This window comes from Anopheles gambiae, chromosome X (genome assembly GCF_943734735.2).
Source record: "Anopheles gambiae chromosome X, idAnoGambNW_F1_1, whole genome shotgun sequence".
In the NCBI taxonomy this organism is placed as follows: Eukaryota; Metazoa; Arthropoda; class Insecta; order Diptera; family Culicidae; genus Anopheles; species Anopheles gambiae.
Window position 1 is genome coordinate 21,629,021 of NC_064600.1, and position 26,893 is coordinate 21,655,913.

The 26,893-nt window shown below is 46.8% G+C and overlaps 1 protein-coding gene and 1 long non-coding RNA gene across 9 annotated transcripts in view; one reads left to right on the forward strand and one right to left on the reverse strand.

Moving 5' to 3' along the window:
• LOC11175752 (frequenin-2) overlaps positions 1-26,893 on the forward strand; it is a 152,816-nt gene that overhangs the window by 67,972 nt on the left and 57,951 nt on the right. For all 8 annotated transcript variants that reach the window (XM_061641175.1, XM_061641192.1, XM_061641206.1 and 5 more), the window contains one exon: positions 21,097-21,186. In XM_061641175.1, the coding sequence (XP_061497159.1) occupies positions 21,097-21,186 (90 nt within the window). The remainder of the gene's footprint in view (positions 1-21,096; positions 21,187-26,893) is intronic.
• LOC133391072 (uncharacterized) lies at positions 3,335-4,477 on the reverse strand. The gene is made up of 2 exons (XR_009764565.1): positions 4,159-4,477; positions 3,335-4,083 (listed from the first exon to the last, which is right to left on the reverse strand). It is a non-coding gene; the product is annotated as an uncharacterized LOC133391072 (long non-coding RNA).

Consider the following 26,893-nt stretch of genomic DNA (forward strand, 5'->3'; position numbering starts at 1 on the left):
AGATCGTGTGTCTTTTTAATACCCCCAACAGCAGAGCCGATCGCAAAGATGCCAATGCCAATGGTTGTGTTGTCTCTCAGGTAGCGAGATCAAAAATGCGTGGTATTTTGTAGCCGCAGCGGATGAAAATGTACGCATCAGAATCAAATAGTTTTGTGGTTTCCAAACGCACACACACACACAAACACACAAACACGCGCGCGCAAACTCACACACAAATACGCGCGCGCAAACACACACACACACACACACACACACACACACACACACACACACACACACACACACACACACACACACACACACACACACACACACACACACACACGCACACCTGCATGAACGCGCGCACGCCAGCACGCACGCACGCACACACACACGCATGTACGCGCGCCCGCGAGCATGAAAGCGCGCACGCCAGCACGCACCCACGAAAGCGCGCTCGCGAGCACGCACCCCCGAAGTCGTACAAGCACGCACTCCCCCCCCCCCCCACTAGACCACCCCCCCACCCTCCACGCATGATCGATTACAGCTACCTTATCGGTAGAACGGTTGGTTGAGCTTTCTTGTAGCATCCTCATCCCTAGCGCCGGGCGGGGTGGGGAATCGCGACATGATAGAGTGAACGGCCACTTACCCCGCGCTGTGTGTGTGTGTGTGACGAGACCCGAAAACGCGAGAAAGATTTCGGCACATTAAAAAAAATATTATATTGCCACTATACATTGTACTACATGATGCTTAGAAGGTCGTTGAAGCATCAAACATGTTCAAATAAAAAAAATATTAGATTAGTGTTAGACGTTCTCCTACGCTTGTTTTAAATAGGCTTCTTCACCCTCAACTGGCAGGGGCATCGAATGGTCTCATCAGCAGCGGCACGAAATAAAATAAACCATCAATACACCGATAACACTTTGAATCCCAATCCAGCTTCTGCCACAGCGTCTAAAGGTCACACACAAATTAATAAATGCTAACACCCACCAATAACAATACACAACCGCAATGCACATATGAGTATCAACGCATACACCGCAACAGCCAATCAGCTGGCGGCGGAAGGCACGGGCAGAAGCGCAAGTAAGGCAGGGCAGGGTGAGGGAGGGAGAAGAAGCGGATGAGAAAATGCCCCGCTGCGCAAAGCGACGGAAGAAATCATAGAGTTCTGAGAATTTCATCATGCCATCTTTTTCCGTCGAACGGCAAATTTGTCAAGCAGCTCGTCGAGCTACCCGTCCCTGGCTCCGCCTCGTATCCCTCGCCTGAGCGCGCTGTCGAAGGTTTGAATGTGTTGGTGCGTCAGACGGCCATTCGCTGTCAGCCGTCGTCCGTGCTTTTTCCCTCCATAGCGCCATCTCTTTCTCGCGTGTGGACAATGCTCGCGAGCTGTTGTGGCGCCAAAAATGCCGTTAACAAACATTGCGGCGATGAAGTTACATTTTCACAAATCAAACAAAAGAAGCGCAATAAGTTCAATTGCTGCAATGTAAAAATGACTAAGGAATCGCTAGCTAACGCTGGTTTGCTATGAAACGCGCTGAATCCTAATTCGCATTAACATGTTCATCCCGCCGCTGATTTTCATCAACTTTCCTTTCCACCAGCACCTAGAACGCAGGCTGGAAAGTTCACTGGCAGGCAGTGGGGCCTGCCATCGATCTGAACGTGTTAAACATTAAACATAACTTTGTTACACTAAGCTTTTGCTTTCGTATGTTGTAGATTACACAGATATGCTGAGCCGTCTGGGCAAGGGTATGAGCGTACGTGTGTGTGCAAAACTGTCGCCAAATGTGTTTTTTCCGAAATGATATGATCCATCGGTCATAGAAAGGAAGGTGTTCATGAAAGGCGGAAAGACGAATTGAGGCCCCTGTCAATGGTAACTGATAACAGGGAGGAGGGGGTAGTGGCACACAGCTGTTGGGAGATTGAACAGTATACTTAAATTGCCGGCGGGAAGGGGGGTGGCCATGGGACCCCTACGATCATCGGTCACAGGCCCTAAAATTGTAGTTACCGTAGGGGGAGGGGAGGTGCAAATGGTTCTCCAGCCACGGAGCCCTAAAGACCATCTTTCCGGGGGCCCTTGTCGCTAATAATCTGTCCACTTGTAGACATACGGCATACTACAGACTAGAGATCTTCGGCGACCGCCTAGTCCGCCTATCGTTAGGTACGCCGCTGGTTCATGGCCGTGTTTTTTTATCGTTGAGGTGCATCCTTCCCCCTGCCTGCAGCGTATGCATCGAGCAGGAGACAGTGTGGCAGTATGTAAGTTGCACGCTAGATAGGAGCGGTCCCGCGGCACCGCCATCATTCCGGACATCTGCATGCCCGTCGTGGGTTCTAACCGCGTATGAACCGTCCGCCGTAGCAAGGGGTGACTATCCGGCTACGTGGTACTCAAGTCCTGAAAAGACCGGCATGATCGCGTAGGCCATTACGCCAATAATGATAATAATAATAATAAGAAGAACTTAGCATAGCAGTCCACACCCGGGGAAGGTTTTTGTTTTGACGTTGGTGCTGCTGGGTCTACCGCTGTGGCGCGACAAATGCACGGAATGCACTCGACCAAAACATGAACCTACCGATCCGAACCCATTCCAAGGCAGTGCCGGTCGCACGGCGTCATGATACTGACTCCAAGCCAACAAGCCACCAGATTCTGGACGGAGAGGTGCAGTATCATACGCGCACCGTAATAAACCAAACCAGAATTCTCTTTTGTATGGATTCAATTCAAAATGTTGTTTCCACTGCGGCCGCTAGCTGAATTGGAAAGAAATGTGCTACATATCACATGCACGTTTGCTTCGATCGTTTGTCTTTTTAATACCCCCAACAGCAGAACCGGTCGCAAAGATGGTGGTGCCAATTAAATGGTTGTATTGTCTCCTAGGTAGCGGTAATCGATCGGGTGGCGTACAGTGCGTTTTCTGAGAATGCATGGAGTGTGTAGACGCAGCCGGTGACAATGCACGCATCAGAATCAAACAGTTTTGGGGTTCCCGCACGCACACACACACACGCGCACGCACGCACGCATGCACGCGCGTATGCGAGAACGCACCCCCGAACGCGCGTACACGCACGATCGATTTCCGCTACCTCCCCGGTACCAAAATCCATGCGACTTTTCGCTAACGGATTGATTAAATGGCGCCCGATTAGACGATCCGATAGAAGCACTTTTCAGGCTTAATGGATTGAGCGAGATACACCGTCGCGGCGACACGATACATGTTGCATACATGTGTACTACATTTCAAGAGCCCCCTCTCGCTTTTTTTCGGATAGCAATGAGTTCAAACACACTTACGAATCCGTTGTTCAATATTTTTTTTATTTTCTACTTTCTTTTTCTAAGCACATTCTTTCATTCATACACACACCCTCCCCACTGGTATTTTTCGAAGTATTTTTTTTTCTTCTTGAAAAACAAAAAAACTAACGCACACAAGGAGACCCACGGGAGAGTGCGAAACGACAAAGAAGAGAAAACACACACACACACCTTCTCCTCCCCATGGTGTTTTTCGCAAGGTGATCCCGTAGGAGAACGCGAACGCAAAAACACACACAGACAAAGCCACGCACGCATGCAGGCTAGCACACAAACACACACCTCACTCCTCCCCCCCCTCGTGTTTCCCCCCACCCCCTTTTGATTCCGTAGGAGATCGCGAAACAGCAAAAAACACACTCACAACCACGTACGCATGCAAGCACACATACACACACATACACATACACCTACCCCTCCCCTCTCTGGTGTTTTTCACAAGGTGATCCCGTGGGATCTCGCTAAGCGAAGCGGCAAAAACACACACAGCCACGCACGCAGGCATGCACACACATACACACACACAGACGCGCGCGTGCACGCACGCACGAACGCACGAGGGAGCGTAAATGAAGAACGTATAGAACCTACGTTGCCGGTCTCCCCCTCCCGTGTTCTCGTTCTCCGACAAGGCTGAGGTGTGCACGTTTGTGCGTGTACCTTTGCCGTCCCTCCTCTCCTTCCTCATCCGTTGACCGTTCGTTGTAAGCTGGAGGATGAGTTCAGCGCTGTTGAAGAAATGAAAGTTAAGAATAAGATTACTCACTCTTTTTTGGTATGCTTTGTGTGTTATCATAACTTACCTTATTGCAAACAAAATCCGGAATGAAGCTCCTCGTTTAGAATATTCCGCATTCGATCACATCCTCGGCGATGCTCGACGCCATCAGTGGATAAAAGCCGAAAAAAAACAAAGAAAAGCATCAGTCACCATCAGCATCATCTTACTCTCACACTTCTACATCGGTTGATGATTCTTACCTTTTCAAATTCACCAAAACAAACAGCGATGGAACCAAATCCAGAACACCAAAATCACACACGATTTCTGGAGCAAACCGACACATCCTCCCCCTCCAATTGTTTGCCACAGACTGACGTGTGTGTGAGCAGCAATGTTCTTGAAGCGGTCAGCAACGGTAAAGCACACACAAGAAGAAGCGAGACGGCTATACGAGTAGCGAATTACACCGCCGCACACACAGCGCGCGTCATAATTTTATGCGCGAAAATCTTGAAATTTAAGTTATTCATGACAAATTGAATCGACATTTTCATACTCTGACGAACTTTTACGAAAGATATGTAAAAACTTAATGTAGTGCAATTAAATTTAGTGCAATATCATTAGCAGAACATAACATTTTGATATTTGTTTGTAAATTCAGATCTTAAGAGCTACTACTTTTTTGAACAATAAGTGTAGAAACACAAATTTTGTCTGAGTCCAGAACAGCAACAGGGAAGATGTCGTACCCTGAGTGTGGAGATGTGTGTGTGTATGTGGTGAACGTTGCCGCGTCAAGCGTGCTGTAGGATACAATGCGTGTAGGAGGGGGTAAAATCGCTTGGCTCATTGAAAATACAGGCAAAGTTGGCGCGAAGAAAACGCAACACTACGGATTGTATGGAAAATGTTGCGCGTTCAATCCGATTGCCATGCGATTGTCCTGGGGGCTTATCGGTAGAATTGCTGGCTTAACTTGTAGCGCATCCTCATCCAAAGCACCGGGAGGGGAGGGGTATCGCGGCATGAAAGAGTGGACGGTCACTTTCCCCGCATTAAAAAAATAAATATTGCCACTATACATCGTGCTACACGATGCTTAGAAGGTCGTTGAAGCATCAAACATATTCAAATAAAAAAAAAAGATTAGTGTTAGGCGTTCTCATACGCTTGTTTGAAATTGGCTTCTTCACCCTCGATTGGCACGGGAATTAAATGGCCTCATCAGCAGCGGCACGAAATAAAATAAACCATTCATACACCGATAATACTTTAAATCCCAAAATGAACCAGCTTCTGCTTCTGCTTCAAGGTCACACACAATAAATAAATGCTATACCCACCAAATACAATACACAATCGCAATGTACATATACACCAACGCATACACACAATCAGCTGACGGTGAAAGGCACGGGCTGAAGCGCAAGTATAAGGCAAGGCAGGGAGGGAAGAGGGAGTAAGAGGAAGAGGAGGAGGAAGGAATGGGCGCCAATATTTTTGAATGTTTCGGCCGTTTTTTTTCTCCGCCGTCTGAAATAGTTCATCCATTTCTTCAACAGATGGCGCTCGTTCCGCACCTAAAAAGTGCAAGAAATACGTTGGCTATCGTAGTTTTGGCTGAAGTCTAGCGTATTATTTTGCGTATTTTTTGACGCAAAACGACGCAAAAAACTACCCGCTGCGCAAAGCGACGCAAGAAATCATGGAGTTCTGAGAATTTCATCATGCCATCTTTTTCCCTCCAACGGCAAATTTGTCAAGCAGCTCGTCGAGCTACCCGTCCCTGGCTCCGCCTCGTACCCCTCGCCTGAGCGCGCTGTCGATGGTTTGAATGTGTTGGTGCGTCAGACGGCCAATCGCTGTCAGCCGTCGTCCGTGCTTTTTCCCACCATAGCGCTATCTCTTTCTCGCGTGTGGTCAATGCTCATGAGTTGCTGTGGCGCTTAAAAAACCGTTTATACACATTGCGGCGATGAAGTTGCATTTTTACAAATCAATCCAAAAAAGCGCAATAAGTTCAATTGCTGCAATATAAAAATGACTAAGGAAAAGCTAGCTAAAGCTTGAGGGTTTGCTGTGCAACGCGCAGAACCCTAATTCGCATTAACACATTCAGCCCGGCGCTGATTTTCATCAACTTTCCGTTCCACCAGCACCTAGAACGCAGGCTGGAAAGTTCACTGGCAGTCCTTGGGGCCTGCCATCGATATGAACGTGTTAAGCATTAAACATAACTTTTTTTTTGCTTTTGCTTTTGCAAAGCTTTTGCTTTCGCATGTTGTAGATTACACAGATATGCTGTGCCGTCTGCGCAAGGGTATGAGCGTGCGTGTGTGTGCACAACTGTCGCCAAATGTAATTTCTTCCGGAATGTTATGATCCATCGGTCAAAGAAAGGAAGGTGTGCATGATAGTGGCGGATTAGGGGAATCGGGGTCCCTAGGCGGAATGACGAGTTGAGGCGCCTCTAAATGGTAACTGATGACAGGGAGGAGGGGGTACTGGCACACAGCTGTTGGGAAATAGAACAGTATACTTATATTACCGGCGGGGGCGGGGGGGGGGCCTTCTCGGGAGATCTTCTTCGACCGCCTAGTCCGCCTAACGGTAGATCCGCCGCTGGTTCATGACGGTGTTTTTTTTACTGTAGAGTGCATCCTTCCCCCTGCCTGCAGCGTATGCATCGAGCAGGAGACAGTGTGGCAGTATGCAAGTTGCCCACTGGATAGGAGCGATCCCGCGGCACCTCATTACTCACATCTGCATGCCCGGCGTGGGTTCTAACCGCGTATGAACCGTCCGCCGTAGCAAGAGCTGACTATCCGGCTACGTGGTACTCAAGTCCTGAAAAGGCCGGTATGATCGCGTAGGCCATAATGACAATAATAATAATAATAATAATAATAATAATAATAATAATAATAATAATAATAATAATAATAATAATAATAATAATAATGAGAAGAAGAATTTAACATAGCAGTCCACACTCGGGGAAGGACTGCCGGCAATCGGCGTCATGATAACGACTACTAACCAACAAGCCACCAGATTCTGGACGGACAGGTGCAGCACCATACGCGCACCGTAACAAACAAATCCAGAATCCTCTGTTGTATGGATTCAATTCAAAATGTTGTTTCCACTTGCGTCCGCTAGCTGAATTAGAAATAAATGTGCAACAAATCACACGCATGTTTGCTTAGATCGTGTGTCTTTTTAATACCCCCAACAGCAGAGCCGATCGCAAAGATGCCAATGCCAATGGTTGTGTTGTCTCTCAGGTAGCGAGATCAAAAATGCGTGGTATTTTGTAGCCGCAGCGGATGAAAATGTACGCATCAGAATCAAATAGTTTTGTGGTTTCCAAACGCACACACACACACAAACACACAAACACGCGCGCGCAAACTCACACACAAATACGCGCGCGCAAACACACACACACACACACACACACACACACACACACACACACACACACACACACACACACACACACACACACACACACACACACACACACACACACACACACACACACACACACACACACACACACACACACACACACACACACACACACACACACACACACACACACACACACACACACACACACACACACACACACACACACACACACACACACACACGCACACCTGCATGAACGCGCGCACGCCAGCACGCACGCACGCACACACACACGCATGTACGCGCGCCCGCGAGCATGAAAGCGCGCACGCCAGCACGCACCCACGAAAGCGCGCTCGCGAGCACGCACCCCCGAAGTCGTACAAGCACGCACTCCCCCCCCCCCCCCCCACTAGACCACCCCCCCACCCTCCACGCATGATCGATTACGGCTACCTTATCGGTAGAACGGTTGGTTGAGCTTTCTTGTAGCATCCTCATCCCTAGCGCCGGGCGGGGTGGGGAATCGCGACATGATAGAGTGAACGGCCACTTACCCCGCGCTGTGTGTGTGTGTGTGACGAGACCCGAAAACGCGAGAAAGATTTCGGCACATTAAAAAAAATATTATATTGCCACTATACATTGTACTACATGATGCTTAGAAGGTCGTTGAAGCATCAAACATGTTCAAATAAAAACATAATAGATTAGTGTTAGACGTTCTCCTACGCTTGTTTTAAATAGGCTTCTTCACCCTCAACTGGCAGGGGCATCGAATGGTCTCATCAGCAGCGGCACGAAATAAAATAAACCATCAATACACCGATAACACTTTGAATCCCAATCCAGCTTCTGCCACAGCGTCTAAAGGTCACACACAAATTAATAAATGCTAACACCCACCAATAACAATACACAACCGCAATGCACATATGAGTATCAACGCATACACCGCAACAGCCAATCAGCTGGTGGCGGAAGGCACGGGCAGAAGCGCAAGTAAGGCAGGGCAGGGTGAGGGAGGGAGAAGAAGCGGATGAGAAAATGGGCGCCAATTTTTTTAAATTTTTTTGACCGTTTTTTTTGCTCCGCCACCATAAATAGTTCGTCCATTTCGCCCACAGATGGCGCTAAACTTGCTCGACCCATATATATGTATATGTATGTACCCGCTGCGCAAATTCGAGCAGTTTCCAGCGCAGAAAATGCACCAAAATCTGCGCTGGCCAGCGCAGATTTTGGCCCGATCCCCGCGCTGGACTTCAGCGATTTCTGCGCTGGGTCGAGCAAGTTTAGCGCCATCTGTGGGCGAAATGGACGAACTATTTATGGTGGCGGAGCAAAAAAAACGGTCAAAAAAATTTAAAAAAATTGGCGCCCATTTTCTCATCCGCTTCTTCTCCCTCCCTCACCCTGCCCTGCCTTACTTGCGCTTCTGCCCGTGCCTTCCGCCACCAGCTGATTGGCTGTTGCGGTGTATGCGTTGATACTCATATGTGCATTGCGGTTGTGTATTGTTATTGGTGGGTGTTAGCATTTATTAATTTGTGTGTGACCTTTAGACGCTGTGGCAGAAGCTGGATTGGGATTCAAAGTGTTATCGGTGTATTGATGGTTTATTTTATTTCGTGCCGCTGCTGATGAGACCATTCGATGCCCCTGCCAGTTGAGGGTGAAGAAGCCTATTTAAAACAAGCGTAGGAGAACGTCTAACACTAATCTATTATGTTTTTATTTGAACATGTTTGATGCTTCAACGACCTTCTAAGCATCATGTAGTACAATGTATAGTGGCAATATAATATTTTTTTTAATGTGCCGAAATCTTTCTCGCGTTTTCGGGTCTCGTCACACACACACACACAGCGCGGGGTAAGTGGCCGTTCACTCTATCATGTCGCGATTCCCCACCCCGCCCGGCGCTAGGGATGAGGATGCTACAAGAAAGCTCAACCAACCGTTCTACCGATAAGGTAGCCGTAATCGATCATGCGTGGAGGGTGGGGGGGTGGTCTAGTGGGGGGGGGGGGGGGAGTGCGTGCTTGTACGACTTCGGGGGTGCGTGCTCGCGAGCGCGCTTTCGTGGGTGCGTGCTGGCGTGCGCGCTTTCATGCTCGCGGGCGCGCGTACATGCGTGTGTGTGTGCGTGCGTGCGTGCTGGCGTGCGCGCGTTCATGCAGGTGTGCGTGTGTGTGTGTGTGTGTGTGTGTGTGTGTGTGTGTGTGTGTGTGTGTGTGTGTGTGTGTGTGTGTGTGTGTGTGTGTGTGTGTGTGTGTGTGTGTGTGTGTGTGTGTGTGTGTGTGTGTGTGTGTGTGTGTGTGTGTGTGTGTGTGTGTGTGTGTGTGTGTGTGTGTGTGTGTGTGTGTGTGTGTGTGTGTGTGTGTTTGCGCGCGCGTATTTGTGTGTGAGTTTGCGCGCGCGTGTTTGTGTGTTTGTGTGTGTGTGTGCGTTTGGAAACCACAAAACTATTTGATTCTGATGCGTACATTTTCATCCGCTGCGGCTACAAAATACCACGCATTTTTGATCTCGCTACCTGAGAGACAACACAACCATTGGCATTGGCATCTTTGCGATCGGCTCTGCTGTTGGGGGTATTAAAAAGACACACGATCTAAGCAAACATGCGTGTGATTTGTTGCACATTTATTTCTAATTCAGCTAGCGGACGCAAGTGGAAACAACATTTTGAATTGAATCCATACAACAGAGGATTCTGGATTTGTTTGTTACGGTGCGCGTATGGTGCTGCACCTGTCCGTCCAGAATCTGGTGGCTTGTTGGTTAGTAGTCGTTATCATGACGCCGATTGCCGGCAGTCCTTCCCCGAGTGTGGACTGCTATGTTAAATTCTTCTTCTCATTATTATTATTATTATTATTATTATTATTATTATTATTATTATTATTATTATTATTATTATTATTGTCATTATGGCCTACGCGATCATACCGGCCTTTTCAGGACTTGAGTACCACGTAGCCGGATAGTCAGCTCTTGCTACGGCGGACGGTTCATACGCGGTTAGAACCCACGCCGGGCATGCAGATGTGAGTAATGAGGTGCCGCGGGATCGCTCCTATCCAGTGGGCAACTTGCATACTGCCACACTGTCTCCTGCTCGATGCATACGCTGCAGGCAGGGGGAAGGATGCACTCTACAGTAAAAAAACACCGTCATGAACCAGCGGCGGATCTACCGTTAGGCGGACTAGGCGGTCGAAGAAGATCTCCCGAGAAGGCCCCCCCCCATCCCCCGCCGGTAATATAAGTATACTGTTCTATTTCCCAACAGCTGTGTGCCAGTACCCCCTCCTCCCTGTCATCAGTTACCATTTAGAGGCGCCTCAACTCGTCATTCCGCCTAGGGACCCCGATTCCCCTAATCCGCCACTATCATGCACACCTTCCTTTCTTTGACCGATGGATCATAACATTCCGGAAGAAATTACATTTGGCGACAGTTGTGCACACACACGCACGCTCATACCCTTGCGCAGACGGCACAGCATATCTGTGTAATCTACAACATGCGAAAGCAAAAGCTTTGCAAAAGCAAAAGCAAAAAAAAAGTTATGTTTAATGCTTAACACGTTCATATCGATGGCAGGCCCCAAGGACTGCCAGTGAACTTTCCAGCCTGCGTTCTAGGTGCTGGTGGAACGGAAAGTTGATGAAAATCAGCGCCGGGCTGAATGTGTTAATGCGAATTAGGGTTCTGCGCGTTGCACAGCAAACCCTCAAGCTTTAGCTAGCTTTTCCTTAGTCATTTTTATATTGCAGCAATTGAACTTATTGCGCTTTTTTGGATTGATTTGTAAAAATGCAACTTCATCGCCGCAATGTGTATAAACGGTTTTTTAAGCGCCACAGCAACTCATGAGCATTGACCACACGCGAGAAAGAGATAGCGCTATGGTGGGAAAAAGCACGGACGACGGCTGACAGCGATTGGCCGTCTGACGCACCAACACATTCAAACCATCGACAGCGCGCTCAGGCGAGGGGTACGAGGCGGAGCCAGGGACGGGTAGCTCGACGAGCTGCTTGACAAATTTGCCGTTGGAGGGAAAAAGATGGCATGATGAAATTCTCAGAACTCCATGATTTCTTGCGTCGCTTTGCGCAGCGGGTATGTATTTTGTTTCAGCACCCTTGCTGCTTATGGGAACTCATCTTTATGGTTTAATGCTGTCTGCAACAATGACATAGTTGCTTGAAAGGGGGATGGTGTCAAGCCATACATTACTGTTTCCAATGATTAAAAGTCAATTGGATCTTCAGCGCAATATCGCCAAAGAATTATCTGAAATCGAATATCTGGTGTAAGCACTCGAATTTGCCGATACATTTTGGGTATATCAGCAGTTATGGCCCCGCTGCGCAAATTCGAGCTGTTTCCTGCGCAGGAAATGTACCAAAATGGCCTGCGCAGATTTTGGCCCGTTCCCCGCGCGGGACTTCAGCGATTCCTGCGCAGGCCTGCGCAGGGTTAGCGCCATCTGTTGGCGAAATGGACGAACTATTTATTTATTTATTTATTTATTTATTTATTTATTTATTTCATACACAACCGACGGACCATTGTGTCTAATCGGCAACCTTATAATTAAAGTAAGATATGTGTAACAATGATCATTTATAACATATAAATAGACCTCTAGTTATAGGCGAACATTAAATGTGACGTAGACGCAATTTCTCCTTGAACGTAGATGTAGACATACTAAAATCGAACAAATCTAACACTTCATTGAACTCGAGGGACATACGTATAATGGGGTGTCCCTGGCTATGGTTGTTGCGGGTACGCGGTACACGGATATGGAAATTGGATCTAAGAATCCGACAGGGAGCGAACAAATTGATGCTGGCTAGTAATGCCGGGGAATCGATCTCTCCGTTAAGGAGCCGAAATATGAAAAGGCATTGGGCGTTTTTACGTCGAGAGCAGAGTGGTTCAAGTCCGAGAAGCAGACACCGCTGATGGTAGGTGGGCCGAGCGTGGTGAGATTGCCATGGAAGGAGTCGAACCGCGTACCTGGTGAGTCTCCGTTGAATGGCTTCGAGGCGATTGATGTCACCAACGCCAAGCGGGCACCAGATCGGACAGCAGTACTCCAGGCACGACCTTACGATGGCACAGAAGATCGACTTGACGCACATGGGATCGGTAAACTCATTACAGGTCCGCGTAATTAAACCAAGTAGCTGATTTCCCTTCGAAACAACGCTATCAATGTGAGGGCGAAATGACATCTTCTGATCGAGTACCACCCCCAGATCACGGATACATGTCGTGCGAGCCAAAGCCGTGTTGAGCATAGTGTATGTAAACGTGATGGGGTGACGAGCTCTGCTGAATGATATACACTGGCATTTATCAGCACACACTTGGAGGGCGTTTCTGCTGCACCAGCTATCCAGATTCTCAAGGATCGTTTGAAGGCGTACACAGTCACTGTCGTTTCTAACTGGAGCGAATATTTTTACATCGTCGGCGTACATTAGGTGTTGTCCTGGCGGTAAAACGAAAGATAGATCATTTATATAGATGAGGAAGAGTAGCGGTCCCAAATTACTCCCTTGAGGCACACCGGAGGAGCTGGTGAAGGAGTGAGAACGATGACATCCTATGCTTATGTAGTACGAACGACCAGTTAAATATGAACGCAGCCAGGTGATGTGCCAGTCGAGGAAACCGAGTTTTTTTAGTTTCGAAAGTAGAATATCATGAGAGATACTATCGAACGCAGCCCTGAAGTCGATATATACTGCATCAACTTGAGTACCACGATCCATGTTGTCGAAGCAGTAGCCAACAAATTCAGCAAGATTTGTGGTGGAAGATCTCCTTGGGAGAAATCCATGCTGACTAGGGCTCATATAGTTTTGAACTGCTGTGAGTAGCGGATTGTATAGAATGAGCTCAAACACCTTTGCACAAGCTCATAGGGATACAATGCCACGATAATTACTATCATGAAGTCGACTGCCTTTTTTATGGATAGGAACCATTCGCGCGTGTTTCCAGGACGCAGGATACGTGCCACGCATAAGGGAATCATTAAATATTTTGGCAAGAATGGGTGCGAGTGATTGACGGCAGTGCTTCAAAATGTATGCGGGAATATTGTCAGGTCCAGATGATGTAGATGGTTTTATATCGTTGAGTGTGCGCGCAATTAATGCTTCGTCAATTGTGGGTATAATAAAATCGATAGAAATCTGATGGAGTATTGCGGGTGGCTTCTGCTAGTGTGTTAGGATTGTGAACAGGAAGGGTGAATGCATCAGCGAAACGATTGGCGAAAGTGTTGCAAATATCGGATGTATCGATACTAGTTTGGCCATTGTAGCTCATTGACGCTGGGGTACTTCTTATATTGCGCCGTTTGTTCCAGAAGCACCAGAACCGTGTCGGCTTAGAAAACAGCTGCCTTTCAGTACGGCGAATGAAGGAGCGGTAGAGCACACGATTATGTCGACGATAATTGTTCAGTGCATCGAAAAAAATTCTCCTATGCAGCGATGATCTCGTTCTACTGTAATCCGCGTAGGCTTTTGATTTTATTTTTTTCAACCGTCTTAAAGATGTATTAGACCAATCGGGGCCAGACTTTCGTCGAGCAACAGGAACGCAGGAGTTAATCGCTGAGCGCATAAAAACGCTAAAGAAATCGGTGGCTTCGTCGATAGTGGCAAAATTGGAGCAGTCAAAATTGCGGTCAAACGACACAATAAGAGAATTCATACGTTCCACATTCGTTTTGAAGAAATTTCTATTGACTGTACTGCTAGTGTGACTGTTGGTGGTGTGGGATAGTTGTACGGGATAATAAATCATCATATCCAATGAAGGATGATGAAAGTCCTCACTGAGAAGTGGAATACTACAGTGTGTTACGTATGGGAGGGAGTTCTCTAGAGCCGAAGTACCGTTCACAGAGTGCAGAGGTGTGATTGAGTCGTACAAAATATTGGTTGCGGCAAGGTTTGCGAAGACCAGATCCAATTGACGCCCAGATTGATTTGCAATACCACTCAACTGAAATAATCCGGTACTATGCAACCCATCCACGAAATCGGTATTAGCCACGGAACTGCATAAAGGTGCATAATGCATGACAGAATAACATGGAGAGCAATCGGTGGCTTCAGATGTATTAGTCAGCTCCCATCTGATATCAGGTTTATTGAAATCTCCGAAGACGTATAATAAATCGCTCTCTTTAATGCGGCTTGAAATTTCACGTACACTATCATGTAAAGCGTTCATCACTGCGGGGTCATTCGCATGACTAGGCGGAATGTAAACAACGCCGATGTAAACAGAGACACCTGGCAGCAATGTTTTGATCCAAAGTTGTTCCAGTATGGTATTAGGCGATGCGATTTCACATGTCGGTATTGAAGAGGAACATGCAATTAAAACCCCCCCACCGCGTGAGAGGGCACTGTTGGAAAGATTCCTATCGCACCTGTAGATATGATAATGATCGTCAGTGAGGAGCGAAAAAGGTATGGACTGAGTAAGCCAAGTCTCGGTGAGAATGATAAAATCATATTCTGATTCTGATAGCGCCAGGCGAAGATTTGTAGTTTTCGTTCGTAGACCACGTACATTTTGGTAGTAGATAGAGAGACTGGGATGAGCTGAACGAGGTGCATCGCCGGATGCAGTGCAAGATTGCTATTCATCCGACGGGCCAGCGTCAGCAGATTCATCAGTCCGTTTAGCGTTTCGCTTCGGTCTTTTTTTAGGAGCGGCTAAGCATTCGGGAGGTGACCTGGTAGGTGTGGTGGTAACAAGCATTCGCTCGTTAAGGTCAAGAAGTGTTTCGTTTGTAAACAAAGCTGTGTCTGTAGTGGTCATGGCAGGTGAGGAAATCGTAACGGGCTGTGCGAGCGTATCTGTTGTAGTAGTTGGCATCGCGGCACTCCCTCCAGAATGTGAGAGAGGATTATGATAAGTTTCGGTAGCGAGAGTAACGTTTTGATCGAGCATCGAATTTGTTTCAGTTGTTGCACAGGTATTAGTGTTATAATTATTGGTCCGATAGTCACGGAACTCTCGGTAGGTAAGAGCAGAGGGCCATGTCTTAGGTGAGAGAGCCTTGTTGCGTAGAGTGGCTGGTATGCCCACCTTAAATGAGATAAATGAGAGTGTACTAGTGTCGGCACCAAGCTTCGTCAGACGGTGTACAAACACATCCCGCTTATCGAGTGCTAGACGTACTTGCACCATGAGAGAAATCTGCTCAGTGGTAAACGATGGGGAGAAACGCGTAAAGAATAGCCACATTCGCGTATCAGTGTGTGGGATGGTGTCTAGTGTGTCAGAATCGAGCGGCGATCCCGATTCTCTGAGTAGTGGTGTTTGCGGGTTGTAAACTGGTGGCATATTGGTGAAGGATGACGTTTCGTACGCACTCACACTAAGAGAAGCGGCTAATGATGGATACTGTTGTAGTGTGGGTGTACTAGTACCAGGGATATTTTTAACCACTGAATTAAACAATTTAGGCGCTGAATTGTGATGAATGGGCCGTTGAGACGGTAAATCGGTGGCGGCATGCGTCGATCGCAAGCAGGAACGGATCTCCGCCTTTAAAACTTCCAGAAGCTCTAACTTAATGGCTGTGGTATGTTGTGACAGCTCGCTACGGAGGCCCGCTTTAAGGTCGGCTATGCTGGACAGTAGGTCGACAGAAGTGTGAGTGTATGAGGGTGGATGACCTCAACACGGCCGTACGCGGATCCTTGTGAAACTTTACACAGGCTTTACAGGCCCAAAAAAGTTGTGCACAGGACTCTATAGTAGCGGACAGTTCCTCAGAAAGTCCGCTGCATGAGAAGTCAAACTCAGAGTTGCACCAACCCTGGCATTTCACAATGCGATCAGCAGCTACGATGTCGTTAGCGCAGGCGGAACAAATACCAGCCATTGCTTTGTGGATGAGCGATTGATTGTGATGTTGAAGCGACGTAATGATTGTGGGCCGGAAAACGTTTCCAGGTGATTGACGGTGAATAATCCAGTTGTTAAACAAAACCAGGCAATGAAGTCACCTACACCAGCAACAGGTTCAGCAATGATTCAGGTTTTCTCGGAATAATATTGAAAATAGTCGAAGCGCAAAGAATCTTCGACCAGTCACAGTGACGTTTGGAATGAGAGTTAGTGATGGGCAAAACGGCTCCGAAGCCGGAGCCGGCTCCGACCGGCTCCAGGCAATTTCGGAGCCGGCTCCGGAGCCGGCTCCGCACCAACGGCTCCGGAGCCGGCTCCGCTCCGACGGCTCCGGAGCGGGCTCCGCACCAACGGCTCCGGAGCCGGCTCCGCACCAACGGCTCCGGAGCCGGCTCCGCACCAACAGCTCCGGAGCCGGCTCCGCACCAACGGCTCCGCTCCAACGGCTCCGGAGCCGGTTTTAACACAAAGGACCAAAAGAACTTTTTCAATGAAGTTTCAATCGAGGTAATCCGTAAATTGCGGAGTAGGTCATGTTTAAAAGAATTTATCAAAAAAAAAACATCGATTAGTTTTGAATATTGTTAAGAAAGACGAGACTAACGAATGCTACACAACGTCATGCATGCCAATACTGCAATCATATCGTGTGTTAGCTTCCACACGTGCGAGAATATATATTCATTTATGGAACGGAGGCGTGAGTGTAGAGCCGTTAGTCCGGAGCCGGCTACGGAGCCGTTAGTGCGGAGCCGTTGGTGCGGAGCCGGCTCCGGAGCCGTAGGTGGGTGTGGGTGTGGAGTCGGCTCCGGAGCCGTCGGAGCAGAGCCGGCTCCGGAGTCGTTGGTGCGGAGCCGGCTCCGGAGCCGTTGGTGCGGAGCCGGCTCCGGGAAAAAGTCGGAGCCGGCTCCGGAGCCGTTAGTCCGGAGCCGGCTCCGGAGCCGTTGGTGCGCTCCGAAACGCCCATCACTAATGAGAGTATTTACGGCGGCGGAGCAAAAAAAAACAGTCAAAAAATTTAAAAATATTGGCGCCCATTTTTTCGTCCACTTCTTCTCCCTCCCTCATCCTGCCCTGTCTTACTTGCGCTTCAGCCCGTGCCTTCCGCCGCCAGCTGATTGGCTGTTGCGGTGTATGCGTTGATACTCATATGTGCATTGCGGTTGTGTATTGTTATTGGTGGGTGTTAGCATTTATTAATTTGTGTGTGACCTTGAGACGATGCGGGAGAAGCTGGATTGGGATTTGAAGTGTTATCGGTGTATTGATGGTTTATTTTATTTCGTGCCGCTGCTGATGAGACCATTCGATGCCCCTGCCAGTTGAGGGTGAAGAAGCCTATTTAAAACAAGCGTAGGAGAACGTCTAACACTAATCTATTATGTTTTTATTTGAACATGTTCGATGCTTCAACGACCTTCTAAGCATCATGTAGCACAGTGTATAGTGGCAATAAAATATTTTTTTTAATGTGCCGAAATCTGTCTCGTCACACACACGCACACACACAGCGCGGGGAAAGTGACCGTTCACTCTATCATGTCGCGATTCCCCACCCCGCCCGGCGCTAGGGATGAGGATGCGCTTTATGATAGCTGATGATTGCGGAAGGGGAGGGGGGGTTTGGTGGAAGGTGCGTGCTTACGTGCGCGCGTTCGTAGGTGCCTTATCGCGTGCGCGCACGCGCGTGTCTGTGTGTGTGTCAGTTTGCGCGCGCGTGTTTGTGTGTGTGCGTGTGTTTGGAAACCCCAAAACTATTTTATTCTGATGCGTACATTTTCATCCGCTGCGGCTACAAAGTCGGTGCATTTCCGATCTCGCTACCTGAGAGACAACACAACCATTGGCATTGGCATCCTTGCGATCGGCTATGCTGTTGGGGGTATTAAAAAGACACACGATCTAAGCAAACGTGCGTGTGATATGTTGCACATTTATTTCTAATTCAGCTAGCGGACGCAAGTGGGAACAACATTTTGAATTGAATCCATACAAAAGAGAATTCTGGTTTGGTTTATTACGGTGCGCGTATGATACTGCACCTGTCCGTCCAGAATCTGGTGGCTTGTTGGTTTTGAGTCGGTATCATGACGCCGTGCGACCGGCACTGCCTTGGAATGGGTTCGGATCGGTAGGTTCATGTTTTGGTCGAGTGCATTCCGTGCATTTGTCGCGCCACAGCGGTAGACCCGGCAGCACCAAAGTCAAAACAAAAACCTTCCCCGGGTGTGGACTGTTATGATAAGTTCTTCTTATTATTATTATTATCATTATTGGCGTAATGGCCTACGCGATCATGCTGGCCTTTTCAGGACTTGAGTACCACGTAGCCGGATAGTCACCCCTTGCTACGGCGGACGGTTCATACGCGATTAGAACCCACGACGGGCATGCAGATGTCCGGAATGATGGCGGTGCCGCGGGCCCGCTCCTATCCAGCGTGCAACTTGCATTGTGTCACACTCCGGGCGACTATGGGCTTCGAACGACGAGATCCGTTCGCCGCGGTTGTCAGAAGGCGCTCACTTGGCGCTCAGTTTTAAAATAACGTACCATTGAGAGACCGTAATAAGCGCGTGAAAGAATGAGTTATATCTGTCGGGGTCGAACGTTCCCGTTTGTATGGGGAGAAATCCGCGAGGTTTTGCGCTGCGGAATTGGAACGAATGTTGTTTTCAATGTAACGTTTTGCTTTAAATTTTGCTTTAAATGATTGAAGTAAATTGAATTTAGAGGTATTAAACATTTTGAAAATGTTTTGTGATCTATTTCTAATAAAAAAAAGTTTTGAAAATGTATATAAAAACATAATATATCGGAATATAAATAAACATACCAATATCTATTATATGTAAAGGTTAAATTTAATGTTTTTCACATCAATTTGTTACATTGTTGAAAACTTTATAGAAAAATATCGCAAAACATTTTCACCATCTAAATAACGTTTATAACTCTTTAAAATAAAATCAATCAGTATTTTTATACATTTTTATTAAGTAAATCCATTCCTGTCGTCCCTCCTTAATTTGAACTAAGTTAAATTCAAATTTCAAGAAAATGAGTAAAGCTGCCTTATAATTGATTACACATCATCCAATAATGATGTAACGAATGAAATCCAATACCAACGGCAAAAAAGATCAAAATTCAAAACTTTACCATCCTTGAACCGTAGATATAAACGTCTTTTAATGCTTGACAGTTGTATCTCATGATTCTCATTCTCTCATGAGCGTCGAACGGATTTCGTCGTTCGAAGCCGGTACTCGCCCCGACTGTCTCCTGCCCGATGCATACGCTGCAGGCAGGGGGAAGGATGCACCTCCACGATAAAAAATAACACCGTCATGAACCAGCGGCGGACCTAACGGTAGGCGGACTAGGCGGTCGCCGAAGATCTCTATTCTGTTGTATGCCGTATGTCTACAAGTGGACAGATTTTTAGCGACAAGGGCCCCCGGAAAGACGGTCGTTACGGCTCCGTGGCTGGAGAACCATTTGAACCTCCCCTCTCCCCATGGCGACAACAATGTTAGGGCCTGTGACCGATGATCGTAGGGGTCCCATGGCCACCCCCCTTCCCGCCGGCAATTTAAGTATACTGTTCAATCTCCCAACAGCTGTGTGCCACTACCCCCTCCTCCCTGTCATCAGTTACCATTGACAGGGGCCTCAATTCGTCTTTCCGCCTTTCATGAACACCTTCCTTTCTTTGACCGATGGATCATATCATTTCGGAAAAAACACATTTGGTGACAGTTTTGCACACACACGTACGCTCATACCCTTGCGCAGACGGCTCAGCATATCTGTGTAATCTACAACATACGAAAGCAAAAGCTTAGTGTAACAAAGTTATGTTTAATGCTTAACACGTTCAGATCGATGACAGGCCCCACTGCCTGCCAGTGAACTTTCCAGCCTGCGTTCTAGGTGCTGGTGGAAAGGAAAGTTGATGAAAATCAGCGGCGGGATGAACATGTTAATGCGAATTAGGATTCAGCGCGTTTCATAGCAAACCAGCGTTAGCTAGCGATTCCTTAGTCATTTTTACATTGCAGCAATTGAACTTATTGCGCTTCTTTTGTTTGATTTGTGAAAATGTAACTTCATCGCCGCAATGTTTGTTAACGGCATTTTTAGGCGCCACAACAGCTCGCGAGCATTGACCACACGCGAGAAAGAGATGGCGCTATGGAGGGAAAAAGAACGGACGACGGCTGACAGCGATTGGCCGTCTGACGCACCAACACATCCAAACCTTCGACAGCGCGCTCAGGCGAGGGGAATGAGGCGGAGCCAGGGACGGGCAGCTCGACGAGCTGCTTAACAAATTTGCCGTTGGAGAGAAAAGGAAGGCATGATAAAATTCTCAGAACGCCATAACGTCTTCCGTCGCTTTGCACAGCGGGTGTTCTCAATACTCAATACTCAATACGTTCTTCATTTAAAATCAGTTAGAACTGCTAGTGTAATCCGCTAACTATTTGACCTTTTTTTTCTTTTCTAACAGGAATTCATTAAGATATATAAACAATTCTAATCTCAATGCGTTCATTTAAAATCAGTTAGTAGTAATTCCGCTAACTATTTCACCTTTTTTCTCTTTTCTGACAGGGATTCATTAAGATATATAAACAATTTTTCCCTCAAGGCGATCCAAGCAAATTTGCATCTCTCGTCTTCAGAGTATTCGATGAAAATAACGTAAGTATTTATAATATCCTTATCTTAAAAGCTTGATCAAATGATTTCATTTTTACCCAAATTTCATCGAGGATTTCGAGGATCGAAGCGCAAAATTTGGCCACTTTAATATTCTTCTGACTCCGTTCGTTGTGAATTTAAAAAAATATCTGTCCATCTGACATTTTTTTAAATCAAAAGATTTTTTGCGAATCATTGAAAACAAAGATATGCTCTATGAAAGAGAATTGAGATCTGGCACATATAGCTGAACCCACAAGAGCAGCACAGGACAGTCGATACTTCCGTTTAGACACCCGGTGATTTTTTTTGTCTTTATTGTTATAGAGACTGTTTGATAATATTTCTATTTAGTTCACTTTTATTTTATTTTTATAATTCACAATTGATCTTTGCCTAAACCGAGTGCTTCGCTTTTCATCTTACGTCTAACGCACACATGCATTGTCCTCGCTATCGGTCGGACGCGTACACCTGTCCTATCGATCTCGCTGTCGTAGCATCCAGCGAGGATGATCGATGTGCGTTTATAGCAGTCGGTGCACTTCTCACCGATTACATCAAACATACTCCCCGCATTGAAATAGGTATTTCAATCATCAATGGGAAGAACGCATAATTCTGATACCGCGCGCTTATATTCTCCCTTTGCTGTTTTAACTGTAACTACTCTGATAATACCATCTGCTCCAGAATGTAACTGTATTATTCTACCTAATGGCCACTGAAATGTAGGACAATTGGTTTCCTTTAGCAATACTAATGCTCCTTGTGCAATTGTTACTTCGTTTTTCCATTTTGACCTATTCTGAAGATCAGGAAGATATTCGACAGTCCATCTCTTCCAAAATTGATGTACCATTGTTTGCACAAGTTGCCATCTGGATCTGGACAGTCTAGATAATTTTAAATCTAAATATGATGGTTCAGCTGCTGTTTGCATTACTCGCCCTATCAAAAAATGTGCGGGTGTTAAGGCTGTTAAATCGCAAGGATTGTTAGAACAAGGAGATAAAGGCCTTGAATTGAGTACTGCTTCTATCTGAATAAGAGTCGTATTCAGTTACTCATAGGATAATCGATGGCCCCCTACGACACGAGTAAGGTGATGTTTTACTTGTTTTACACCAGCTTCCCAAATCTCGCCGAAATGGGGACTCCTTGGAGGAATAAATGACCATTCGATTCCGCGGCTGGTACACTCGTAAACGATTCTCTTAGCATTTTCTTCCTCAGCAAACATCTTAGCCAGTTCTTCCAACTCGTTGTGCGCTCCAACGAAGTTTGTTGCGTTATCTGAAAAGATTCTAAGAGGAAGGCCTCTACATCGCATCGGTCGATAGGTCGGAAACTAGCTCGATGTGCTCGAGTAATCATGCACACGAGTAATCATGCACACAAACAAACACACATAAGTCTTTATAATCGATGGCTTTCTTCCAGTAGAACTAGATTTGATTAAAAATGGTCCAGCAAAATCTACACCAGTTTGATGAAACACTGGGGCTGGTTGTACCCGGTAGGACGGTAAATCACCCATCAACTGCTCAATGGTAGTATGGTTTGCTCGGAAACAAGTAACACACTTCGCAATCACTTTCTTAATAGTAGATTTTACTCTTAGCGGCCAGAACCGTTGACGAACCACTGCTAAAAATCCTTTTTGTCCTTGGTGTAGGTTCGTTTCATGTAAATGTCGCACAAGAATCTCCACAAACCTATGGTTTGCTGGTAACAGCATCTGATGTCGACTATCATACAGAATAAATGCACTTTTCAACCGTCCTCCAACCATCAATAACTTATCCACTGGATCAATAAATGGTCTCAAGCTCAATAGTTCATGTTTCGTATTACCATTTTCTAACGCTCGACAAACACTCGCAAATGATTTACGTTGAATACACCGCACTATTACCTTCAAACTATCCTCTAAATCTGCACTTGTTGGTAAATCTTTCTTTAAGTCACTTCCTTTAGACGCTCTGTGTTTCGCAAAACGCACTATATAAACCATCATTCGTAACGGTCTATTATAGTCATTGGTAAATTCAAAATTCAACTTTACATCTTTCATACTTGCAGCAATCAACGTAACCTTGCCCTTAAACTCAGGAACCTCAAAATCATTTTCTGGATTCACACGCATTTTGACTACACTCTTTGTTCTTAAGAAGGAGGGCCCATACCACCACCCTTCATTAGGCAATAATCATTTGGGGGTTTCACCACGCGAAATTATATCTGCAGGATTATTTTCCGAAGTTATATAACGCCATGTAAGGTCCTTTGTAAACCCATGAATTTCTCTAACACGATTCGCAACGTAGGTTTGTAATTGTTCTGGAGGGTGACGCATCCACGCTTTTACAATTTGTGAGTCTGTCCACAAATACACTTTGTTAAATGACACATCAATTGCTTCTATCTCTTTTACAACCAATCTAGCTAGTAACTGTGCAGTAAGTAGCTCTGCATGTGGTGTTGTGATAGCCTTTCGTTTTTCTATTTTAGTTGGCTATAGGCGTGAGCAGCTACGTATTAGATTCATTGTTACACTATCATCGACATTGATGCATCGACTATAAACACAAGCTCCGTACGCATTATCAGAAGCGTCAGCTCAATCACCTTAGTATTAATCGCAAGAATCCAGCGTGGCACTTTCAAATGGTTCAAATGAAACAGTTCATTACGAAGGCAAATCCACTTATTAATAATAACTTGCGGCACTATCTCATCACACTCAGTTCTAAGCTCACTTACTTCTCGAAGTATTAATTTTGCCAACGTTATAACAGGGCCTACCAGTCCCAGCACATGATATATTTTTGCGACTTCACTCTATATTGTACGTCTCGTATTCGCTTCTTGATGACTGCAAGTAACGTCAAATGAAGACCAATCTTTATCAGGATTCCACACTACGCCAAGCGTTTTCGCTAAAATTCAGATTCAGATCTATCTCCTTCCCGCTGTGCAAAGCGACGGAAGACGTTATGGCGTTCTGAGAATTTTATCATGCCTTCCTTTTCTCTCCAACGGCAAATTTGTCAAGCAGCTCGTCTAGCTGCCCGTCCCTGGCTCCGCCTCATTCCCCTCGCCTGAGCGCGCTGTCGAAGGTTTGGATGTGTTGGTGCGTCAGACGGCCAATCGCTGTCAGCCGTCGTCCGTGCTTTTTCCCTCCATAGCGCCATCTCTTTCTCGCGTGTGGTCAATGCTCGCGGGCTGTTGTGGCGCCTAAAAATGCCGTTAACAAACATTGCGGCGATGAAGTTACATTTTCACAAATCAAACAAAAGAAGCGCAATAAGTTCAATTGCTGCAATGTAAAAATGACTACGGAATCGCTAGCTAACGCTGGTTTGCTATGAAACGCGCTGAATCCTAATTCGCATTAACATGTTCATCCCGCCGCTGATTTTCATCAACTTTCCTTTCCACCAGCACCTAGAACGCAGGCTGGAAAGTTCACTGGCAGGCAGTGGGGCCTGCCATCGATCTGAACGTGTTAAGCATTAAACATAACTTTGTTACACTAAGCTTTTGCTTTCGTATGTTGTAGATAGTCTGCGCAAGGGTATGAGCGTACGTGTGTGTGCAAAACTGTCGCCAAATGTGTTTTTTCCGAAATGATATGATCCATCGGTCAAAGAAAGGAAGGTGTTCATGAAAGGCGGAAAGACGAATTGAGGCCCCTGTCAATGGTAACTGATGACAGGGAGGAGGGGGTAGTGGCACACAACTGTTGGGAGATTGAACAGTATACTTAAATTGCCGGCGGGAAGGGGGGTGGCCATGGGACCCCTACGATCATCGGTCACAGGCCCTAACATTGTTGTCGCCATGGGGAGAGGGGAGGTTCAAATGGTTCTCCAGCCACGGAGCCGTAACGACCGTCTTTCCGGGGGCCCTTGTCGCTAAAAATCTGTCCACTTGTAGACATACGGCATACAACAGAATAGAGATCTTCGACGACCGCCTAGTCCGCCTATCGTTAGCTCCGCCGCTGGTTCATGGCCGTGTTTTTTTATCGTGGAGGTGCATCCTTCCCCCTGCCTGGAGCGTATGCATCGAGCAGGAGACAGTGTGGCAGTGTGCAAGTTGCACGCTGGATAGGAGTGGGCCCGCGACACCGCCATCATTCCGCACATCTGCATTCCCGTCGTGGGTTCTAACCGCGTATGAACCGTCCGCCGTAGCAAGGGCGGACTATCCGGCTACGTGGTACTCAAGTCCTGAAAAGGCCGGCTTGATCGCGGAGGCCATTACGCCAATAATGATAATAATAATAATAAGAACTTAGCATAGCAGTCCTCACCCGGGGAAGGTTTTTGTTTTGACTTTGGTGCTGCCGGGTCTACCGCTGTGGCGCGACAAATGCACGGAATGCACTCGACCAAAACATGAACCTACCGATCCGAACCCATTCCAAGGCAGTGCCGGTCGCACGGCGTCATGATACCGACTCAAAACCAACAAGCCACCAGATTCTGGACGGACAGGTGCAGTATCATACGCGCACCGTAATAAACCAAACCAGAATTCTCTTTTGTATGGATTCAATTCAAAATGTTGTTTCCACTGTGGCCGCTAGCTGAATTGGAAAGAAATGTGCTACATATCACACGCACGTTTGCTTCGATCGTTTGTCTTTTTAATACCCCCAACAGCAGAACCGGTCGCAAAGATGGTGGTGCCAATTAAATGGTTGTATTGTCTCCTAGGTAGCGGTAATCGATCGGGTGGCGTACAGTGCGTTTTCTGAGAATGGAGTGTGTAGACGCAGCCGGTGACAATGCACGCATCAGAATCAAACAGTTTTGGGGTTCCCGCACGCACACACACACACGCGCACGCACACACACACACACGCGCACGCACACACACACACGCGCACGCACGCACGCATGCACGCGCGTATGCGAGAACGCACCCCCGAACGCGCGTACACGCACGATCGATTTCCGCTAACTTATCGGTAGAATTGCTGGCTTAACTTGTAGCGCATCCTCATCCAAAGCACCGGGAGGGGAGGGGGATCGCGGCATGATAGAGTGGACGGTCACTTTCCCCGCATTGTGTGTGTGTCGCGACCCGAAAACTCGAGACAGATTTTGGCACATTAAAAAAAAAATATTGCCACTATACATCGTGCTACACGATGCTTAGAAGGTCGTTGAAGCATCAAACATGTTCAAATAAAAAAAAAATAGATTAGTGTTAGGCGTTCTCATACGCTTGTTTGAAATTGGCTTCTTCACCCTCGATTGGCACGGGCATTAAATGGCCTCATCAGCAGCGGCACGAAATAAAATAAACCATTCATACACCGATAATACTTTAAATCCCAAAATGAACCAGCTTCTGCCGCATCGTCAAGGTCACACACAATAAATAAATGCTATACCCACCAAATACAATACACAATCGCAATGTACATATACACCAACGTATACACACAATCAGCTGACGGTGAAAGGCACGGGCTGAAGCGCAAGTATAAGGCAAGGCAGGGAGGGGAGAGGGAGTAAGAGGAAGAGGAGGAGGAAGGAATGGGCGCCAATATTTTTGAATGTTTCGGCCGTTGTTTTTCTCCGCCGTCTGAAATAGTTCATCCATTTCTTCAACAGATGGCGCTCGTTCCGCACCTAAAAAGTGCAAGAAATACGTTGGTTATCGTAGTTTTGGCTGAAGTCTAGCGTAT